Here is a 23,018-nt window from a genome sequence, read left to right on the forward strand (position 1 = left end):
CAGCTGAGAGCATCGAGGACAGCATCAGTGACGCTGATTCTTACTGTTGTCATCATTTGGAGCTACAGCACAGCCATGGCATCCTTTCCATAGTGCTTGTTGCTATTTTGGCATGATGTTCGTAACAACTACTACCTAAGTTACTGCCACACCAAATGCTCCTTTGTATTTCTTTCATTTGGCTTAAACTTTCATTCTAATGAGTAATTCTTCCTGCTGCATTGTATAAACATTTCACAGAAATCCCCCTGCACTTCCATGTAAACACTGTCTGTATCAATGTGCTCTAAGTTGTCTTCAGATGAGTTTTCCAGTAAGTGCTTTGTATCTTTAATACCATAAACAGTTACGAGATTCCACTCAGAAGTCTAGCACTACCTTAACGTTTCCCAGATTGGCTTAGTAATACCATGCTGCTTCACGGTATCAGAGTACTTCTTAGTCTAGAGGTAGGGAAAGATTCAAGTGCTCTTACAACTATTCATGGTTATTGGATCATGCTCTTCCCCAGAGTTCTGCCTTTTGGCCAATACATTTCTATCTCTCAGCAAGCCTTCTGACTGTTCCAGGAGCAGTCTAGATCATCTCCAGATTGTACAGATTGGCGTGGAGATGGGACAAAGAATCGGGCTCCACATCATGTGCCATTGGTAGCTAGACTGGGTCACATCTTTCATTACTGTTGCCTCCAGAGCTACTGAAAGATCACATGGTGACCACACAAAGGACTGAAAGATACGCTGAAGATTCAGAGCTGCAACTCAAAAAGGTAAAATGCCCCAGAGTCAAATTCAGGTTTAATACAGTCAAAGTCGATTTTATAATTAAAGTTATTATCAATGCCACCTAACAGTCTAAGGGCACTTCAGCTGTATGCCAGGTGACTTAGGAATGTGGAAAAATAGGCACAGCAAGATTGTTTATTCTACACAATATTACATGTAATATCTATTTGCATGAGCACAAAAAAAGCCCAGTGGCAGGGCTAGGAAGAGAATTCAGTCTTCCTTACATCAGTCCAGCCTCGTGCCCTCTGTTCAGACAATGGCCTTAGAGGTAAGTTTCATGGGGTTTTCATTTTGTGCAGTGTTCCCCATGCCTTTGTAAAGGAGGAATCTTTCATTCATCAGTAACACAAAAGACAGCCTGGCTTTTCTGCAGCCACCTCCCCTCTCCAAACCACAGGTCGTTGTTATTTATTGACAATTAGTAATTTAAATCACCAGTTAAAAACAGACTTCTACTGCAAGACTGCTCTATCCCTAACCACAGTACTTGCTAACATAAACATCTTGGTGCCTGTTGAAAAGCAATAGCCATATGGGTTTGCTGTTATTTTAACAGGATTACATTAATCCCATGCGCAACAGAGAAAGACGTATTCTCATTAGCAGCTTTGAACTTTTCTATTACCTGTATCTGAAGATGATAAAGTTTTGCTGACTGGAGCACCATGAGAATGGATAGCTTGAGTAGAGACATCCTTTTCAATCACCTTTACTTTAACTGGAGTTTTCACAGGAGAATCTGAGAACCAAGTTTTCCGGTTATTTAAACTGTTCAAGACATTTATTATGAAAATAATAAGAATTTATCATACCAGTGTTAAAGCCTGTTCAAATTCTGTTTGAGAAAGTAATTTAATACAAACTCTTAGTGCATGCTCTATGGTAACCTGACCCCAAAAACCTGTGGAGTGTGGGAATTTATTGTTTGTAAACGTTTTATTGTAATATGATAGACAACACCCACTTAAGTAAAAGATCTGCTTTAACAACTTAAAAGAATGCAGCTCTTTGTAAGACTTCACACAAAGACCATTTAGAGGTTTTACTTTCACACTTATCCCAAGAAGAATCAGAGAATCTACTCCTGAAAGACATGCTGAAAAAAACCCCCCACTTTGTCACAAGATGACACCAATCCTCATTAGAGATTATGATACAGATCAGGTTTAGAAGGTACAGGATGGTCTGTCATCAGGAAACAGTGTAAGAGTCTGATACTTTTGCCATGTGGAAAACCACCCATCAAAACCAAGCTCTTCTGCATTATCATTCTACCGTGAAGTTTTACAGTGTGTATTAAAAGGAGCGTTAACCACTCCTCTTGTAAGAACAAGGTTTTGTGAAAATTAAAAACCTGATTCAGAAGAATACAAACAATGTCCCCCCCAACCCATCACAGACGCCTGGACAACAGTGCCTTTCCTTACATCCCGCCCCCCGCCCCCCCAACTTCTCCTGGTCCCCACAGCTAACCCTAAGAGTGAACACAGGAAGACGTGGACTTCCTCACCTGGTCTCAGTGGAGATGATCTCCCTTCTAGACGAGGTTTGGTTTTCACAGCAGTTACAGTAGTGACCACAGTCCCACAGGGCATCACAGTGCGATCCTTTTCTATCTTAGTGGCTGGCACTGGAGAAGAGACTTGCCACGTCTTTAATTCATTGGGTTCTATAAAAGAGAACTAGGAAGGAAAAAAAAATTTTACCTTCGAAGCACCATCAAGTAAGAAGGCACAAGATGAGCACTCCAAGTACTTCCTGAAATAAAAGATCCACTGTAAAACCATCCAAACGCAGTAGTACCTCTGCACTAATGGATCCCAGCCTGGGCCCCAGCTCTGAGCTGCTCTCGCTGGCCCTGCTGTTCAGTGCAAAGCTTTGCTGCCCAGAAGGTTGTTTCCTGAACAAGTCTAGAGGTACAGTCACCTTTGCAGATAAAGGACCTAGAAGAAATAAACAACAAAATAAAAATCAACAAAATCAGCACACATCTGAGCTGTCACTATGTTTAAGGGTGAGAAGACGGGAAAGGAGGAGGAAGAACACGGGCAGCTAATTCCAAGAACTGGTTCTACACCACGGGGCAGAAACATGGCAGTTTTCAGAGGCTTCCTTCCCTTTTACGACTATTCCTCAGCGTGCCCTAATGCTGTGCAACAGTAAGGATGGACACATGAAACACTACTTATTTGCCACTATTTCTGGCCATTATTTTTCCCTGTATATGCCAAATTTTTAGGGGAAAAGAAAACATCTAGAAATATTACTATTAAGTTCTTGAACAATCTCCAGCTACCAGCATCTTTCATTTCAGAGAATGCTCTGGATTCCTAGTAAACTCATGCATCATTAAGAATATTCTCTCTTAATTTGAACTTCAGTGCAAGTTCAGCAGTTCTCTTGTTCCTCCCCTTACTTTATTAGCTACACTTGACTGGAGCAAACCACTAGCAAAATTATTGCATTATTTCAGAGATTAGATCCTAGTTTTCTGCGAAATTCAAAGACAAGTAGAGATCTACATTTCATTCACATTATTCAGCTCTCTCCTCATTAATATAACTCTACTTTGAGTTTTCTACTCATGTATTTGGGAGAAGAACAGTTAAGATGGCGGGGGGAAGATGACAATTGTCAGTGCAATCAATTGGGCCCTTGTTCTTCAGGAAACCAGACTGGTAGTTACATTCTCAGTAGGATGTGGAACGTTACTGGTAGTGTTTGAAAGACCCATTACTAAAGATGCCTAGGTATAGGCAAGACTAAACTTTATGCAAGAAACAGTATACATTTGCTGACTGTACATAGATCCCATTTTTTTGTTAAAAAAAACCAACAAACAAACCAGCATCCATATCAGAGATATTTTTTAAAGCATTTGCCTACATTTGACTTCCCAATCCCTCCAGTAATTGCAGATCATATGGAAGGTATTGCACAGCTTTGTATATCTGGATTATTTAAAAAAAAATACAGTAACCCAAAACAAACAAATCAAACACAGTCCACTTGGCTATATTACTTATTAACTGTGGCTTAGATAAAATATTATTACCTAATAAATTATTGGCCAAGCTTTCATCCACTATCACAAAACAGCATAAGTAAAAGCACAATTTTTTAAAATCACTGGGTATGAAGAGCTTTGGCCAGCGCTTTACAACTTTTTCCTGAACTAAGATGAATATAACTGATAGTATTAAAACACAGAGAAATAGCTGAGTGTCAAAAAGTAATGTTTCTTTTTTGTTTGTTTTACACCTGAAAACTCACATAAGAAGGAAAACACAAATAAATCCAAGAAGTAAAGCACAGTTACTGTTCCTAGGTACAGCAAAACTCTGTATCAGCAAAATAACATGCAGCATATATGAGAGGAATATATGATGTTGTGTTATCACTTCAGTAAACTCCAAGTCATGAAGTACATGGAGCAAGTTTACAAAGCTTACACAAACACCTCAACATTCCTTCTGGTCTCAGCACCCACCTACCCCTTAGCCCAACTAGGAAGGTAATGCTTCTCCAAATGAACCAAAAGAAACGGAGGAGTTTTTCTTGCCACTGAAGCCTAACTGCAAATTGCAACAACAGAATCAAGTAGTAAAAATGTTTCAGGCCCCCTGTTTTATATTTAATCCAATATAATCACAACTAGTGTGTTTTATACCTGGTTATTGCTAGGCAGCCTCTGGGACTTGAAAAGGAAGGGTTTATGATTAACACCCACGGTTCCCCTTCAGCCACAGACAGACCTGGAAAGCTTAACTTGAAACCAAAATTGCTCACAGTGGATCTGTTAGAAGTTTAGAAGGCTGAAAAATTGGGATATCAGCACACGGAAGACTCAGTATATTGATAGTCTAAAAAGAAACTTGAAGGTTTCTCTGTAACCTTAACTCATAGGAAGACGGAGACACGTGAACCGTGTATTGTCTCTTCTGATTACTGATGGAAGCAACGGTGTGCATAGATAGCACTTAACCCAGGTCAATCCATGTTGCCCAAGGACTCCACAATTTTCCATGGATTTCAACTCTGGGACCTACATCTGAGGACAAGCTTACAGAGTTTAAAACCACAAACTTAAGTTGTAAATTTTCTCTAAGCTGTCCATTTCATAAAAGTTTGGCTGGCTATTTTCAGCTGATCTCCCTTCCACAGCTATTCTTCCCCCCAGCGCTGCCTGGAGTCATGCTTGAGGCATACCCAATTTCAGTACCAGGACCAGCCAGCAGAATACATCTACGCTTTAATGCAGGTTCAAAAATCTGAAAGTTTCTAGTTTGGCTATACAGCTGGGTAGAAGTCAAAGAGGACTTACGTAAACATTTAGCAATGCTCACAAGCTGATCATGCAAAATAATGCAGTTTTAATACTTACTATCCAATTTTCCATCTTCTACTATTTGCAGTTGCAAGGCTTTTGATTTGGCACTTAGTTCACTGTGGAGTAAATGAAACTATGTTAGGTCTTCGCAGGCAAGCAGATTTTCTTTCCCACATAGGTTTTCCCCATTCCCGTTCTGGTTGTCAACACCCTGTCTTTTCTTGACCCACTCTAAGCCAGGCAGTACAACTTGCTAACCGAGGCAGGCAGCACTACACAGCAGCACTGCCCGGCTGCAGGGTACGCTGCATCAGTAGCATCTTTTCAACCTCAGGTGAGACTGACTAAAGGGATCATAGTCAGAAAAACTTGGCTTGCTTCTCGCCAGCACTGTTGCAGAAGTTTGCCTAAAATTTCAGAGGCTTTTGTTCTCCCCAGTAATTGACAGACACTGCCCTTCAAGCTGATGTTGCTTCCTAATCCAACTGCTACACCACAGCACTAAGAAGCCATTTCTTCCTGGCAGGATCAAATTTGTAAGTCAAGATGTTGGAACAGGTCCAATCAACAACGCATTCAAAGCTGTGGGGTATCCTGTCAAAGCAGGACAGATACAAGTAGAGAAGTAGTTATGGTCTTATGTGAAAAGAGTCAGTATTACTTTTCCAAAATAAGACTCAAGGATGTTGCAAGATAACAAGAACTAGTTTCTGTGTGACAGAACTGACATGAGCCATTAGCAGAATTGCTGGCATGTGTGGTACTTCATAAGATGGAATAGACAATAGATAACAAAACCTTTCCTCTAATTGAGACAGTAAAGCAAACTGGGTGCCTACTGAGGAGCCTTCCAGTAAAACGTGATTTTATAACCTTTTCAGTACGTGTTCTGCCAAAAACCTTAAGGGCACATATGTATGTATTTTATTTGTATGTCTTCATTTCAGGACGGTATGATCTTGGTTGCAGGCGTACCACCTCCATTAGATGCTGTGGGGCATCATCTATGCAGCAGGTTTTAAGCTTTTCCCTACCACTCCCATCCCCCCCTGCATGTCCAAAACTTGAAAGGAAGCACCTTGATGGTACTATTGCCACTCTTCCATGAAGCTGAAGCACAGCCTGACATGGTGTTCAGTCCACTTGTCTTCAGACTGGTGGGTATTTTTGGTTTTGAATAAAGAAAAGGGGAGGAGGGATGTAAACTTGAAAGAAGGTATGTAGCCAAATCCTTATCATTCATCTGTAAAAGTCCCCAAGCTTACTTCATGCACTTCTGAAAAGCAGCCAACGCTGTGGAAAACCTAGCGTTATCCCTAGTATCAAGGACAAATTCCAGGCAACTTAATCACATCCTGCCTGCCCTCTCTCTGCACTTTCAGTTGGAAAGGGAAATTCTGACAAATTTCCTGTCCGAAATTGCTGGGAACATGCCTGCTCTGCAACACTGAGCATGGATGCTGTTCTACCAACAGATGGCTGAAGTGATTCACAGACCCAGCAGCTGAAACACTTCAAGATACTCTAGAACAGAAGGCCGCTACAGAAGTGCATTTTCCCCCCTTCTTATTGTGGAGAAGAAATCGCATCACGTTAATCCTTAAGTCTTGAAGGCAACGCAGCACACTGTCACAGAAGAACGTTGTCTGATCTATGGCTTTCCACAAAAACTGTAGGCCCTCATTAACTAAAATCAGATTATAAAAGTTTTCGGACTTTATGTGTTTGAAGGAAGAGAGCTTCCTATCTGGTTTTCCACTCGACAGCAGTATAAGAAGCAGTTGCACACACCTCTGTCAGACCAGATAAAAAGGTGAGGGCTTTCAATGTTGTTCTACAACATCAATCTCTCTTTGCTGACTATAGTGACTTCTAATCACCTCTACCCCCTACGTACTCTCAGAGGGGTCTGGTGTTTTCCAAGTCCTGTACAACTTGTGATGACCAATCCTGGAGCCTTCCTTCAAATCAAGCAGCCCCTGTCACTCTTCCTCTCAGCTCTCCTGTTTCTGCAGTGCACACTCCCATAACATTCACAGGTGCAATCCAGCAGACCATGATGAGGAGGCAGAAAAAGATCTGTGCATTGCTCCCCCTTCAAGCTGACGAGGAGCACGCAGAAACACACACCACTCCTTGAGGAAGAAAGCACTCGGCACGGATAGGCCAGGTCTGAATACACACTCAATTCCTTGTATACTAAGCCTCTCTTTTGCAAGAGCAGGAACAGACACAGTGTATGCCAGGCTGTGACTAGACAGTGAAGAAAAACATCACACAAAACCAACTGAAACACTATCCTCTGAAATACATACATACATACACACACATATATATATATATATATATATAAAAAAATGTAACTGACATGGGAGAGGAAAGCTATGGAAAGAACCAGAGAGACTCCACTGTTCATGAAGTGCCTCTCACATTAATATTCTGGTAGAAAAAAAAAAAGAAAGTATGCAGTGTGTTGCGTGGCAGCATCTCTACCCCATTCCCCTGGGAAGCTGCTTCTGCCTACCTGTGTGTGTGTTTAAAGCCACCAGAGGAACATTCCTCTGACCCAGCCCACCATCAGTGACTCCCCCTTCCTCAACTCATACAATGCAGAAGCTACCAGATATTTCTGCTCTGCTGCTAGAAAGTGGAAATGAAAATAGTTTTAGAACTGCTCACTTTTGACCTTATTTACAGAAGCTGTGTGAATCACAGAATACCATGCAGGCTGCCAAAAGTCCCATTTTTGTTCTACAGGAAAAAAATCTTCGTAGTTTTACACTCCCTTTTAATCATAGCCACCATTGGTTTAGATGGTCAATTTTTTGCACATTCACACTTCCCACTCAGGCGAGGGAATGGAGAGACGTCAGATTTCCTCAAGTGCAGTTTTCAAGGTAAAGTGACTTCAAAACCTTGCTAACACTTTTTTTGGCACTGTATGAAGGCACAGGGTGATTTATTATGCCTGTTACTGCTGTCATTTACTAGAATCAGATATCTACCAAGGAAGACCTAGAGACCTATTTGATCTCATATCCACGCAGAGGGTAATTAGATCTCCTAAAGTCCCTGCGAGCTCCAGATTTCTCTGAGGCCGCCCAACTGGACATGTTTCAAAATGTCATTCTTCCCTCAAAAACCTCACATAGTTTAAGTAAAAAAAGATGCTTTGCTATAAAAGTATTCTCAGTAGGTACATTACTTACAAGATAAACTCTTCCTTCCAAAAGGGATTTGCAGCATTTTTGGCTACAGAGCTGGAAAACTTCTGCATAGGGTCATTCAACTGAACTATACACGCAAGGTTTGTGCTGCCTGAAAGGGCAAGAAAAAGCAATATCCAGTTATTAATATTCCATCGCCAAGAGGCACGCTTACTCAGAAGAAAGCAAAGAATCCCCTTCCTTACATACTGTGCTTTTGAACAGACTATTGCAAACACTTCCTCACCCTCCCACAGAATAAATTTCTTCCCTCAGCTTCTATACCATCTACATTAATGGCAATGGTCAAGATTGCATCATCGTCTTATGCACTGTTCTACATAGCGCAAAACATGACAATTCTGGCATGAAGCAAAAAAGTGCAGGCATAAAAGGATCAAAAAGGACGGGGACACAGAATGAACAGCAAGGTCATGGCAGTATGGGTGTGAGGCGGGGAGGGAATATAGTTGCTTTGAGCCACTTTAAAAAAACCCAGAAGTTTTCAAAGTTCCTACTGGCCACAGTCACATCAAAACAAGCTTTTTCTGCTATCAAGTAAGTGATGACAGGAGTGTAAATTAACAATGGCTTTGTAGGCTGCGGTTTTTAACAGGTTCATGGCATTTTAGAGTACTGGTGCAGAATTGTCTCTACCTTGATCTTGGAATTTGATAGCATGGCAAATTGGCATGTAAGAGTAGTTATATTGCTGCTCAAGAGAAAATAGTTTGCACAACATGTTCCTCTTAAAACAATTTCTTTTGTATGGCTTTCACAGCTTCAGAAATCATGTCAGTCCCAGTGTTCCAAAACATCAAGAAAAGCAGCAAAAACCTCAGTATTGACTGCGTGCAGAGCAAACGAAAGATATGCTGCCTTCAGATCACCAGAAGAATCTAGGTTTATATTTACTATCTCAACTCTCAGTTGTCCTCTGGTGGTGCATCGGAGCTGTGGACGAGCCCCGTCTCAGGCACAGAAGCAGGTTGGGCCTAGCAAGGTTATCAGAGGAGACAAAGCACTGTGTACAGGCAGCTTATTTGGGATCCAAGCTAACCCTGGAGTAAGTAGTTTAGCTGCTTTCAGAGCGAGCTGAGCCTGAGTTAATGAACCTGGGGCGGTTTTCTTTTAACCTAGCCACATGTCTCTGCAGCCTGCTCTTGCTGCCAGCAGAGCTTATCAGCCTGGAGCAAAAACACCTGTATAGCTCTGCCTAAAATTACACCGGAGCCACTGAACGACTGATACTGAACAGGGTATTTCAATATTTCTTCCCCGCACACCCTGGTGCATACAACTAGCAATTTTTGCCTTACCAGCAGAAATCACTTTTGCCCTAGATGATACACTGCAGAGCATATAGTACTAAGTCTAGGATAATCTTTGTTTACATACACAAACTAAGGAGATAAAAATGGGCACAGTCCATAAGCAGCGGCCAGTTCTGCTACTGGTTACTCAGCAGATGAACCAGCATATCTACAGGAAAGCCACAAGCTCCTGTAAATCGTGTTAGCACCCAGGGTTTATAGGATGATAATGATCAAGACAGACAAACTACCCCTCCTCAACACTCGGTGCATCTATGCAGGTTAGCCTGCAACATTGCACACTCCTACTGAGTCTCAGAGTTGGAACAGGGAATTAATTATTGCTGCAAGACAAGTCCAGGGAAAGGGAAGGGAAAAAATAATTCAAAGGCAGCAAGCTATGTCCAGAGCTAGCATCTTCCCAGCTGTGCGGTTACTTCCACTGGATGTCGAGTGTACTAGCTAAACCCCACTAAGAAGCTTTATTTCTCATGCTCATTTCCAAAGCATTTATGCTCCCAGAGTTGCTAGGGAACGGCAAAATTTCCTCCATCTCCTTTTAGAAGAGCAAATGGTGATTTTGCCTCTCAATATCTGGGTTCCCAAAGTAGAGCACATTAATTGTCCCCTCTTCCTCTCATTTTCAGGGAGAGGGCAGAGAGGCTTCCCATAAGATGAATCCTCTGTTGCATGCACTGTATGCACATATAGGTATCTCACCTCATGAGTTTTAAAGGCAGCCAAAATGACCTGCTCTTTTGAAAAGCTTAGTTTACACTCAAAATTGTAGAGTAATTACAAATTCTGAATGAGGTTTTCCTGCAAACTACAGTTTCCAGCACAGTTTTATTTATACAGGACATTTCACTGCAAAGAGTTCCAGAACTGCTATAAAAATAATTTGTTTTTAAAAACCAGTCTGCAGAAAGTTACAGGGGAATCACTTCCAACCAGGATGAGTAAAGCAGCATTATGCAAGAGTCTGGGGCAGAAACCTATGACATCTAACTGAAAAAAGGAGTACTGCAAGTAGGATATATTTATCCAAAGCTAGTGCCTTGCCCAATTTAGCAGCCACAAGCTTCCATTAAAAAGACTGTTACGGAACTGGTAGTGACTAAATAACAGAGCCTCAAATTTGTATTTCCGCTGACAAAATCTGAAATATGCTTGCTCGTGCCTCAATCAGGTATGCAGGCGTGCTTACACTTGAAGAAGTCTTAGTACTTGCTAGACAGGCTTGGTGCTTCTTTCCAAAACCAACAGTGCCAGTGACCTTTTTGGCTTCATTCTCCACTTGCAAGAGGTACTCCCTCCCCTACCCAACGGGCTACTTACTTAGGGGGAAGAAATCCCCGACAACAAAACACCTCCCTTGAGGAGAGTTTACACAGAGGAAGAGAGTTTTAGATAGATCAGCAAATTGCTCAAAAGTAAAGAAAAGTGGCTATAAAAATAAGGTAATGCTGAACCAAACCAATGTCATTGCTAACAGTCAATGGAGAGTTGGATTTGAGTCCCTCATCTTGGGTACACCCAAAGTGATAACTTTTAGAAATTAAAACTAAAATCCAGAGAATAAGCAACCAACTTTATAAATATGCTCATTTCAATTTGTTTTCAACAACAATGGATTTATTTACAAGATCAAGATGTTTAAATACTTAAATAAACCAAAACATACACAGTTTTGTTCAAGCATGACCAAGTCTTTCTCAGAATACCGCAATTTCTTGCATCTTTTGGGAAAAGGTGGTAACCCAGAACTTCCAAATTATTTCAGCTGAAAGGAAAAAAAAAAAACCAACCCTGCTTGAAAACAAGCAGCATCGCACGGGCTGTGTTACCTGCAGCACTGTGATCAGTTAGGTTTACTGCGATGTTCTTTACCAGCAGTTTGAGTTCATGAGCCCTTGGAGGTTTAGGCGGACTAGTGCCCTGAGGAAGAAGGCTTATGTTCTGTACATTCTGTGAAAAGCAAGCAGAACAAAAGGGATCGTGCATATGCAAATACGAAATACTTTTAACTTCTGTCACATCGATATAGGGAAGCAGAAGACATGCGATGGGGTGTAACATCAACAGATAACCACACAGGAGTTACGATCACAAAGCCTTCACTGCCAAAGGCTATGTTGTTTTAAAGAATGTCTTCCAGTTGTTTTTGATCACCAAACCATGTTAAACTTATTCATTTGTGAGTCATGATTATATAACAAAAACACTAAGCAGAAGGCTTCTCAAAAGATTTAGGTAGGAATAAGACTTACCTGAACCTCCTTTATATCTGTAGGCCTCGTACTCAACACTACAGATGGAGAAACTGAGCTAAAGAGGTTCTTCAAAACATCTCTGAGTGTTTCAGATATTGCACGTGTCCCTTCTGTCTGTCCCTAAGAGGAAACAAACAATCATGCTTCTCAAAACTCAGAAGAAAGAAGTTTAGGCAAAGAATAATTCGGTATATCCAAACCACCAAAGCTAAAACATTAACTTTGTCAAAGAGATATTGTTTCCATTGCCAACAACAAAATGTAACAAGAAATCATGCAAATAATTACTTAAATTTCTGTATTTTGCATTAAAGGAAAACTAGAAATATACACTGAAAAAGTCACATGGTCTGACAGTTAGGAAGGCACAGCTATTAGCCACAAAACCAGAAGTTTCAGTAACAGTTTATATCTTATGATGGTATTTTTAAAGTTTTTATACTGCTTTGCACCCTACCGAGAGAGCAGACCAGGTCATCAGATAAGCAGATCGGTGCCGTGCCGCTGATTTAATGGGAGTTACGCCAGCTTGCAACAGCTGAGAAGAAGCTGACCCTGTGCTGCACTGAAAAAAATATTATAGCATCTCTTGGAGGTCTTCAACTTCAAAGTGCACTGTATGGACAGATAGTCATGCTGCTCTGGGGGTCTGACTCGTACATCTGTCCATTCAAAAATCTCATGGCAATCTGCGAGTTGCACCACTGTCTCTGAGGGATCAGAACAGACCACAGATTTTGCTTGCACATGTAGCTTCACATGATTAATTGTAAGGTATATGAAGATGGTGAACTGCCCCTGCCCTCCCTGTGCTCCTGGAGAAGCCTGCTTCCCATGTCATGCTCCTCAGAAAGTCTCTTCTGCTCAGCTACGTACAGGGAGTGGATTTTTAAATTAAGCTATCACAGAAAGGGCAGTCTGATACCCAGCTGCTCTGAAGGTAGCACAGGAGAAATCTCAGTGAGGGTTCTTTTCTAAAGAAAAGATTGAAGTAGGAGACAAAGATCTGACCTAAACAACAGAGGACTCACCCGTCTTTTCTCACCTGATACCGCACCTGGGAGACTTTACTATTACAGCACAAGACTTTAAAAGAAAGGGAACTGATTTACAGATGCAGATACAGAATAACCAGAGAATGTAACAATCACACAAAGCAGAAAAAAGGTACCCTTCTGCATGCTGCTGTCTGATGGGAGCATGCATACAACCGGCGTGCCGCGGCCAACAAACAGGGCCCTGCTGCAAAGACAAGGAATTCAGATGACAAAGACGCCCTGTTTGCACCAGCAGGGAGATCAGCTGGGGGACTGAAGGCCTGACCCTGGTAGATTGCCTTGATAACACTGCGCCTGCACACCACCGGCTCTCAGTACTACCTGTCCAAGGCTGGTGAAGCCACACAGCACAATAAAGCCGTGAGGCAGTAACAGCTCAAGCCTCAAACAACCACTTCTCTGCGAATGTGGCAGAGCACAGGCTTTGCTCTGCCACCCCGGACGCCCTGCACCATGCTCCTCCGTTACAAAGAGCTCTCGGCACGAGAGGCAATCTGTCGTTTCAAAAGCCCCGGTTTGTACAAATGACTTCTGCACTCCTAAAGGTATGCTTGCAGCCCACACAACAGGTCAAACAGATTTGGACTAACAGCCCTTTCCCAACTACCCAAGTGTTAACAGACACATTTAGGGTGTTTCATAAAAATCCCAGGAATGTTGTGTACAGAAATCCTGCTTCACTGCCTTCTTACCTAACCACCCTTTGATGACAGGTCGCTAGGGTTCAAAACATACAACAGCATCAACCAGTCCCACAGAAACTCTGCTTTGTTCTCATCGTGCTCCCTCAAACAACCACCAAGGAAAGAGGCAGCGGCACATTTCTGCAACTTGCAGATAATACCCTTTTACTTTAAAAACATATTAAATAAATTAGGCTGTCTAAAGCCTCCATTTCAGTGATTTCATTACTTCTGTTATTAAATTAAGCAGATAAATTGTGGTTAGTTTTCACTGGTTTGGAGGTAATTTCCCTCCCCTGCCTTTACCTAAACACTGTTTGAAGAACATCATTGTCAAACTGTAAAATCCCAGCTACCTCGCTTTGACATCAACCTAATCTGACGTTTGTTATTTAACGGTAACAACAGCAACAACAGTCATTGGACTTCTACTCATCGGTATCTTCTGATGTTTCCATAGTTATTTGGAAAGCAGTTTGGTTAAGAGCCTCCTGTCAGCCCAACCTCATTTTCAGCCATCCTTATTTGGAAAGTAATGCTTCATCATGACACCCTCTACAAGGCAAGCCATAATGGCTTAACTGCCAACCAAAAAGGTTTAAGACAACACGTTTTCACTTTGGGTTTGACATGGGCTAGGGGCGTACAGCCAGCTACCGTGGCTAGGCTGGGGCACAGCAGCACACGAAGTCACAGTAGCACAACTGCACGGAAACCCAAGCCCTGCCAGTCAGCCAGGCTGCAAATGCAACTCAGGTTCACGCAGCTATTATCACAGAAAATAGGTTATTATATCCACCTTGCTTGGCTTATGACAAAACCTCTGTATAGATAATCACAAGCAATTTATTTGCGCATACAATATTGCCTCAAAAAGAGGGAAAAACAAGCCACAAAAGCTGACATTTAAGTGTAGGTGCTGAAGCAATTTCCAAGGTGTAGGCTGCTCACGGGTTTTGGCTCTTTGTTTATTGCCTCCCCTCTTCCCTAAGTGCTAATAGAAACTTCAAAGTCAAAATAAAGCCCGTAGCTATTAAGAACTTAACAGGCTCATTTTAAAAACACAGGCAAAGCACAGCAAGTTACAACTCCTTTGCAACTCTGGACTCGGGCACCTCTCTAAAAGCAGGTTGTGAAGTCCAGTGACTGTACCAGTCATCTGCATTTGCCAGTAAGTACTTAATGACTGTTCAATATGTGGATAATCAGCATGCCACCCCAGCACGTGAAGGTCATTTGCACTGCTATGCATGCACAGTAAAATCTACATTAAAACACACTTCAAAAGACTTGTCTGACTTTAGTTATGAGTTTCACATTTCTGTGTACAAAAAATGGGGTAATAAATTTTTATGATTCCAGGTCACTCAGTACAGGCGTTTAGAAGCAGCTCTACTATACAATAAACCTATTTTTTAACAAGGCCTTCAATCAGAAAACCAACTTCATAAAACACAAACAAGCGTTCACCCACCGTTTTAAGAAAGGTTTAAGTCACCACGTTTGTGCTAAGAAAATATAATTGTGAAGGCAGAAGAGTCTCTGTCACAAACAAACTCTTTCAGGGGATGTCCCAGTAAAAAATCCCAATGAACCAATGCTTATATACTAAGATAAGGTGCAATTCCAAAAGCATCAAGATATTTTTAGATCACCCACCCTTCCTTAAATAATTGTATTTTTTTCAGAACTCTCCCTGAATTATTGTTGCCACATGTCAAAATTGATTTAAGGATAGGGCAACTTTGTAATTACTTTGATGGCAATACCATTACAATTGGGTGGGGTTTTTTTGTTAGTTTAGAAGTGCTCTCAGAGAAGGCATTGAGGAACAGATGTTTTTCACACATTTGAATTTGCATGAAAAACGTTTGCCAAGTCATTCATCTGTCAAATACAGACTTGATTTATCTTTAATGCTTCAGTGATCTTGAGAAATGCTCCTAGATTCCAGAGGTGTAGGGTTTTGATGGATAAGCCATGGCAGAGGTCACTGAAGCAGTTCAAGACAGCACCAACAACAGGTAACTGCTCCATGCTTCTGCTAAAGGCAGTGAGCAGAAAGGAATGGGCATTTTTGTTTCAGCTCTTCCAGCCTTACCTGATACCTTAGCTCCAGACACTTCTACTGCTAACCTAAAGCATTACACTGCTTTAGGTGCAAAAACCAAAGATGGGTTTTGCACTGAAGGGATGCAAACCCATCTTCTCCATCATTACAACAATCAAAACTTACTGACTGACCTCCTGCACTGTTGGCTGGATTTCAAAGTTGGTTTCATTGGTGTTAATGAGGAACCACTCAACTTTGACATCGTCTCCTTTGTCTTTCACATAGAGCTGAAGCTGTGGATGAGAAAGCAGTTATTGGAGAGTGTTCTGGTGTCCTGTAAAGAAATTGTAGGTCAAGCTCCACACTAAGGCTTGCAAGGGAAGAATGATACCAGTTTCTGAGTAACTAAATTCAGAGTAACAGTCTAAGAAGGCACAAGTTACTCAAGCTTTGAGAGTGAATGCCAGTCAAAAAAGGGTATTGGTGTTCTATACATCCAAGTAGTCTACCCAATGTGTTATTTATCCAGTCTCCTAGAGAGGCGGCTTAATTTATGAGTTTATCACTTGCCCCAGAAGGAAACTGCAATATTATTAAACATTTTACCAGAGCTAACATGAGTTTGTATGCATTTTGCAAACAGGAGGTTCAGATCAGCTGCAGGATGAGACATAACAGAAGGAAGAAGAGAGAGAAGAACACTTAACACTTTACCTGCAAGTGAACGGGAGACAATTTCACGCTGTACGACTGACCTCCTGCAGCCACAGGCGAAGTATGTGAGACAGTGACAATAAATTTAACGGAATCTCCCACGACGTTACAAGAAACCACCTAAAGAAATGAAAGAGAGTGGGGGGAGACAGAGAAAGGAAAAAACAAATGAGTCTTCAGAAGAAGGTTTGGTGAAGGCAAGAAAGAAACTAAGAAAGGGAAAGGCTTTAAGCTACCAGAATTATGCTAAATTCCATAGGTGGAAGATTTCTAAACAATTTCATTAACATCCCTACCTCCTTCTGTATATTCATTTCTAAAAACCATAGTTCAAGTGTTCGCTTCTGGACACAGAATTTAATAACTGGAAATTCTGGTATTTTCCAAGTTTCTCCTCACTTGACAGAGACTGCTTTGTATTTCACATATCTAAGTATTAAAAGCTCAAATATCACAATCTTGCTTAAGGAAGACAAAAAAGTTTGCTGCTCTTCCTCTTCTGCTCCCAACTAAGTAGCCTACCATAGGACAGCTGGTTTTACCAAACAATATTTGGTTTAGTGGTATCCCACAAATGCAAAACTTTGGCATAACCCTGCTACTGCAGAAGAGGATTTTGTCTGAGTCATTCCAGTTCCCAGTGGTGTGGGAAGGGGCAGGAGCCTTTAAAATTTTATTCAAGTCTTTGACCAAACCAAGAAAGGCCCTGAAATTTGGTGACAAAGCTAAATGTCTGGGAGAAGTTCGTATGCCACTTGACTGCAACAGACTTCATTGAGTACACTCCCTCACTTTTATGAGCAGTAATTTAAATTGCTTCCACGCTGAGTTTACAAATGCTGAATGATTTTCTCCCCCTCTCCTCTGCAAACCAACTGAAGTGCCAGAGCTGCCATGCAAAATTCCCAGAGTGTGCAGAAAGCACCTGGTGGCACCTGAAAACCCCAGGTACAGAAGTCAGAAATCACGCATTATGCCAGAGAGATAAGCTCTCTTTGCAAACAGCTCTACTATTTAAAGACAGCTGCTTGTTATTGTCCCTCTGTAGTTACTGTCCCCACAGCTCCACCATTGGAAAGGATAGCTGAACCCTCCTTAGATTGACTCAGGCAATGTTAACCAGGTTAATGCAATGCCCAGACAAATAATTTGCTGCAAGATTTGTTTGACAGAAACTCTGCATGTATGCTATTAAATTATGTTTGTGCACTTATTGCTTCACTTACGGGCACTGGATTGAAGCTGAAGGCTTTAAAGTGAATCATGTACCTCTGGAAGATCCTTATCAGGCTATCCTTAAATATATTTCATCTCCCTGGACTCTATAGCACACATTCAGAAGCTCCAGAGCATTATCAAGGGCTTCAGAGCACATGCATTAGGCTAGAGACTTAATTACAAAGGAGCGGGGGGAGGGAGTGGACATGACAAATAAAAATCCCAACCACACCCACAAGCAACAAGATTTGCCTTTTCAGGTTTGTCATCTGCAAATTATAGTTCAGAAGTGGACAAATCAGTTTCTGTCACTTCTCTCCTTCCCCAAAGTCTAAATTCCTTCAGAAGTGATTTCTGACCCTTAATCCCATATAATCAATACGAACAGCCCCTACTGATTTACTGATCTACTGATATACATATATATAATACATAGTATTGATATATTATGGTATAGCATAAAGGACTTTTAAGCATTTTTAATAGCTAACAAGACCAGAGTGTAACTGCTTATTTTACTTGTAGTTGAGTTGAAACACAGAATTACTCCTTTCATTCACAAGGATGGATTGGCATAGTGGTTCTGAAGACTTCAAAAATGAATGGGTTCTCCCCTCTTTTGTGAGAGCAGAGGAGGGAAAAGGACAGGTCTGATGCAAAAGCTGCTGACACTTGCATGTCCTAAATGCAGTGGTTTGTCATCCATGCACATTTCATCCACACATGCATAGAAGTTCAGTGCATTCAGAACAAGTTGGACTTGCTGCACATGTGATGCAGAGCCATTCACCTGGAATTTCTGGATGTCTAAGAGCCAAGGTTGCCAGGTAAGTGGTAGATTACTGCTTAAAAAAAGTGTGGCAGGAGAGTTGGAAGATGAGTTCATATGCCACTCACTTCTTTCTTAACTGTGTTTACTTCTAAGTAAAGAATGGAAACAGACGCTGCAGGTGGGGGAATTTTTGCTCTTCTTTCTACACCTTGTCAAGAGATGCTAAATAATTTTTACAATCTATTTTTACCCTTAGTTTAAAAGCCCAAACCAGTATGGTTTGGGCTTTTAGTCTCCTTGATTAATTTATTTTCTGACAAAGACATCTACCAAGTCCTACTCCCCTTCTCCCCTCACTTTTAATAAAATAACTGTTGTCTTCAGGTACAGAGGTCTGTTACTTCTTAATCCAATCAGAAAAATGAGTGGTTCCACATCTGTTAATGGAAAATAATATGTCTTTATATCAGGTGAATCCCCTTGTTCTGGGAGTAGGATGGATTATGGAGTCAGAATACTGAGAAAAATAGAATTCTGGGTTAGAATCAGAAGAGAAAGCAATTCTGTTTTCATCTAAGATGCTGTCACAAGTGGTAAGAAGTTGTTTAAAAAGACCACAACTGCGCCTTTCCTTTTTTAAGTGACATTCCTTTAGAAGTGTAGCAGATGATTTTGAAAGACCGGAGCCATTTTCCCCAGAACAGTCACATGAAGAAAAATACTGAAACTTCCTGTGCTATGCTCTTCTTCCTCCATGTCCCAATCCAACCTGCTCCCTCAAATTAATTTTCTCTGCACAGATCAAAAGCAGGAGAAGGGAGTGTCAAGCAAAGCACCCCTTTCTGACTGACGGGGGAGAAAAAGAGGAAGGATAGATGTTCACAAGAAAACAACAGCACCTGAACCGATGGGAAGGGATTACAGAATCACAGAATGGTTTGCGTTGGAAGGGACCTTACAGATCATCTAGTTCCAACCCCCCTGCCATGGGCAGGGACACCTTCCACTAGACCAGATTGTTCAAAGCCCCATCCAACCTGGCCTTGCACACTTCCAATGATGGAGCATCTGCAACTTCTCTGGGCAACCTGTTCCAATGCCTCACCACCGTCACTATGAAGAATTTCTTCCTTGTACCTAATCTGAATCTACCCTCCTTCAGTTTAAAGCCATTACCCCTTTTCCTATCGCTACATGCCTTGTAAAAACTCCCTCTCCAGCCTTCTTGTAGGCCCCCTTTAAGTACTGGAAGGCTGCTATAATGTCTCCCCAGAGCCTTCTCTTCTCCATGCTGAACAAACCCAGGGAGTTGCCCTTCAACTTCATTTATCTTCCTCATCTCTCTCTCATACTTCTCCTTACCAGGGACACCCCCAGTCATCAACACTGTGTTTTAGAGTCTAGAAAACCTGTCATTTTTATAACAACCTGCTCTTTAAAAATTAAGCCTTTGCACCACCACTGCACTGCAGCTGTGGCCAGCTAATTCTGGACTCCGAGAAGGTTCACACGCCAGCTCTTTTGTTATCTTACATCTGGACAAGCAAAACCTCCTAAATTGGCAGAAATAGGGTGAAGTGAAATAGCAAGCAGCACAAAGAAACCAGGACTCTTGTACCAGCAGAACCAAAATATTTTCTCCTTCCAGCACCTCCATAGCTCTAGCCTCCCCTGACACAGACACCCTGTCACCAGCCAAGGCCTCTCCATGCACTTTGGGGATCTCCTACAGAAAGGGTTCCCAGCCCTTCCTCAGGTGCCTTCGCTGGCAATGCTGCGCCCCCTGCTCCTTCTCAGCCTTTGTCATCCCTCCCCACGCCCAGCTGACTCCTGGCATGTGGTCACCCCCATGCCAGCATTATTCTGGCTATCTCCTCAATACCCTCCAGCCTCACCCCTCACCTGCCTCTACCCCTGACCGTACTAGCCCGTGACATGGGTGAGCTGCCACGGCAAAACTCCCCGACCTGGCTAGGCTCTGTTCACCATCTGCCTGACACCGGTACCCAGCTCCAAAGAGCTGCAGATGCTGTAACACACCTTGCTTATACGTATCTAAAACTCTTAGTACAGTTACCCTAAAAAAAAACAAGTAATGCCCCTCCCCTTACTTTGCCCTCCACCTCTATATCTTGACTTTTTCCCTTCGCAGTTCCTCTGGACAGAGCTGAAAATTTTCAGTTTCTTTCCTTCCTGAAACAGCAGTGATTTGTGTGTTATGCACAGCCTATCAATTTCTCTTCCATGACAGTTGTCCTCCCTCCCCTCTCCACATGCAGCAGCAGGTTCCCTCCCATGGCCAAGTGGAGGGCGAAGGGCTGTGACTTCAGAGGGAAGTTCTGACAGCCCTGCCAGGGAAGGTCATCTTCACCTTCCCCAGGCCCCAACAACATCACGTGCTTGTGTAAAACTCTTGGCGTTACAGGTGTTGATTGCCTTTTTTCTAGAAGGAAATCAGTTTTGCTGTACTTGGTATTTATTAGCAGGAATAGCAGGTTACTCGAGGTTACTTAGTAGTATGTAAGCAATAAAAACCTTTAACAGTTTGCACAAGAAAAGAAGTATGTACTGTGAGACAGCCACACAGTGAAAGCTGCCTTGATCTCAACTGTAGGGACCAGTACGCCATTAGTTCAGGAACCTCACAGCTTCCCATGTTTGTTTTGGAGTAGTACTCTGAGAAGGCGGTGGCTTTTTTTCTTTTGGGATGGAAAACTTGTCTTGTCAATGGCCAACACAGACAGTTTGTGTGCTCAGCTTAAAATCTCACCATAAGAAAATTTTCCAGTCAGAAACTTCTGCCTTTTGGTAGCTGTAACACTCAGCTGTTCAGAAGAAGAATTACATGATCTTCCTTGGTTACCAGAGCCTATGCATTAACTTCTTGAGGGGGTTCCCTGTAGCTTCTCCACCATTTCCTCCTTATTCAAGCAGTTTGCCAAGTGACACAGACAAACTGAAGGAGAGGAGACAAACGCAACATCTAACCCAGGCACAACTAGGGGCAGATTTTTAGAAGCTGGTATCAAAGCTCATTTGCCTGCAAATGTAATGAGACAACCCCGGAACAGTTTTCCAAAATGATGGTAAACAGCAGGGTGAAGGCAGGGTGAGTGATGGAATGAGTGCAGGAGAGAGAAAGAGTTACCATGTCAGCAACAGAAACAAAGCAGAAACTGATAAAACATATGAATTTATCTGCTCCTCTGAGACGGATAGACACACAAATTCAAAAAAGTGGAAAAAAGGGGAGGGGGGATAAAGCAAAGAAGCAGGGAGTACAAGGAGACAGGACAGGAAGAATTTTCAATCCACCTATCAAGTTAAGTGAATATCAAATGGTGGGAGGACAGGAAGCAGTACTTACATTTAAGAAGGTGGAAAATAACTAAATACCAGAAATAGTGAGGCCAAACTAGCAAGTCTAGCACGTAAGTCCTCACAAACCGTTTGAAAGACAGCATAGCTGAAGACATGGTGACCAACAGAAGACAACAACATGGAAGAGAGGTTTCCCAATTTGTGCTACAGTAGCTTGGAGAGAGATTCAGCTGTGGAGATACAGGCGCATCGTGTTGCTGGGGGGCTATGGCATCCCTGACCTCTGTGCCGAGCTGGCAGATGTGGCACAAGTCTATAGGAGGCCCGCACACATCTGCAGTAGCAGCTGGAAGACAGGCAGGTGACCTGAGAGTGCCAAAACCAGTATTACCTCCACTGAAGCAAACAAATCCTCACCCTGATGTCTTCCTTTGACAAGACGCTCAGTTCTTAAGTAGGTTAGATCCGTTATGTTGTCTATTTTAGTAGGGTCACCCCACTGGTAATTTGAGCTTGTACTCCATCATTCCTATGTTAAGGTGATTGGGGATGTGCCTGAAAGGGAAAGGACAGTACAAAGAGCAGGGAGGTGAAAGCTGGAAGCAAGTTACAAAGCAGCCTGTCAGGCACCGATCCTATTGCATAGTTAATGTCCAAAATTCCTCAGGAGAAATCTGAAAGTGTAATGATGAGGAAAGCAAGCTGGGAAGCAGCAATGTAGAGGAAGATCAGGACACCACACAGAAAAGCTGAAAAACCTTGAAGACTGGAAGGGAAATGCAATTCAAAATACAGAGCGTGTGTGCATGAGAATAACAAATATTGCTCCTACAAAGGGCAGCTTATCACTGGGAGAACACCAAAGTAAGAGGGAACTGGATGCATCAAGTCAGTCACAGTGTGAAGCAGCCACGGGAGAGGCAGATCGGAAGCCTAAAATGCATCAAGAAAATATTTTCAGACACAAAGAAGCAGTAATCTCCATGCACGGTGAGACCTCACCTGTAGTGCTCTGTGTCACTTCAGCCATCAAGTTCAAGAAAATGGATTTAACTGGAGCTGCTGCAGAGAATGAGTGCACAGGAATGACTTAGGAGGCAGGACAACATCGTGAAAGGAGACTTTAAGTAACAACTTATTTAGCCAAAGCAGACAAAGGCTGGAAGGAAATATAATTCCTTCAAAGAGCATCTACTGACCGCAAGCACCATGGACAAAAAGTAAATACATTAAGGATTATATTAATACAGAATTTTTTTAAAAAAGCAAGAAAGCTCCATGGGCCATGA

At 42.1% G+C, this 23,018-nt stretch overlaps 1 protein-coding gene across 1 annotated transcript in view; it reads right to left on the minus strand.

The window, feature by feature from the left end:
• Positions 1–23,018, minus strand: part of C2CD2 (C2 calcium dependent domain containing 2) — a 42,928-nt gene that overhangs the window by 13,068 nt on the left and 6,842 nt on the right. Inside the window, exons 3-11 of the mRNA XM_064472300.1 lie at positions 16,419–16,538; positions 15,896–15,997; positions 11,908–12,030; positions 11,485–11,605; positions 8,328–8,436; positions 5,173–5,234; positions 2,592–2,731; positions 2,299–2,470; positions 1,414–1,527 (exon numbers count right to left, since the gene is read on the minus strand). Of these exons, the coding sequence (XP_064328370.1) occupies positions 1,414–1,527; positions 2,299–2,470; positions 2,592–2,731; positions 5,173–5,234; positions 8,328–8,436; positions 11,485–11,605; positions 11,908–12,030; positions 15,896–15,997; positions 16,419–16,538 (1,063 nt within the window). The remainder of the gene's footprint in view (positions 1–1,413; positions 1,528–2,298; positions 2,471–2,591; positions 2,732–5,172; positions 5,235–8,327; positions 8,437–11,484; positions 11,606–11,907; positions 12,031–15,895; positions 15,998–16,418; positions 16,539–23,018) is intronic.

This window comes from Phalacrocorax carbo, chromosome 1, assembly GCF_963921805.1.
Source record: "Phalacrocorax carbo chromosome 1, bPhaCar2.1, whole genome shotgun sequence".
NCBI classification, from domain to species: domain Eukaryota; kingdom Metazoa; phylum Chordata; class Aves; order Suliformes; family Phalacrocoracidae; genus Phalacrocorax; species Phalacrocorax carbo.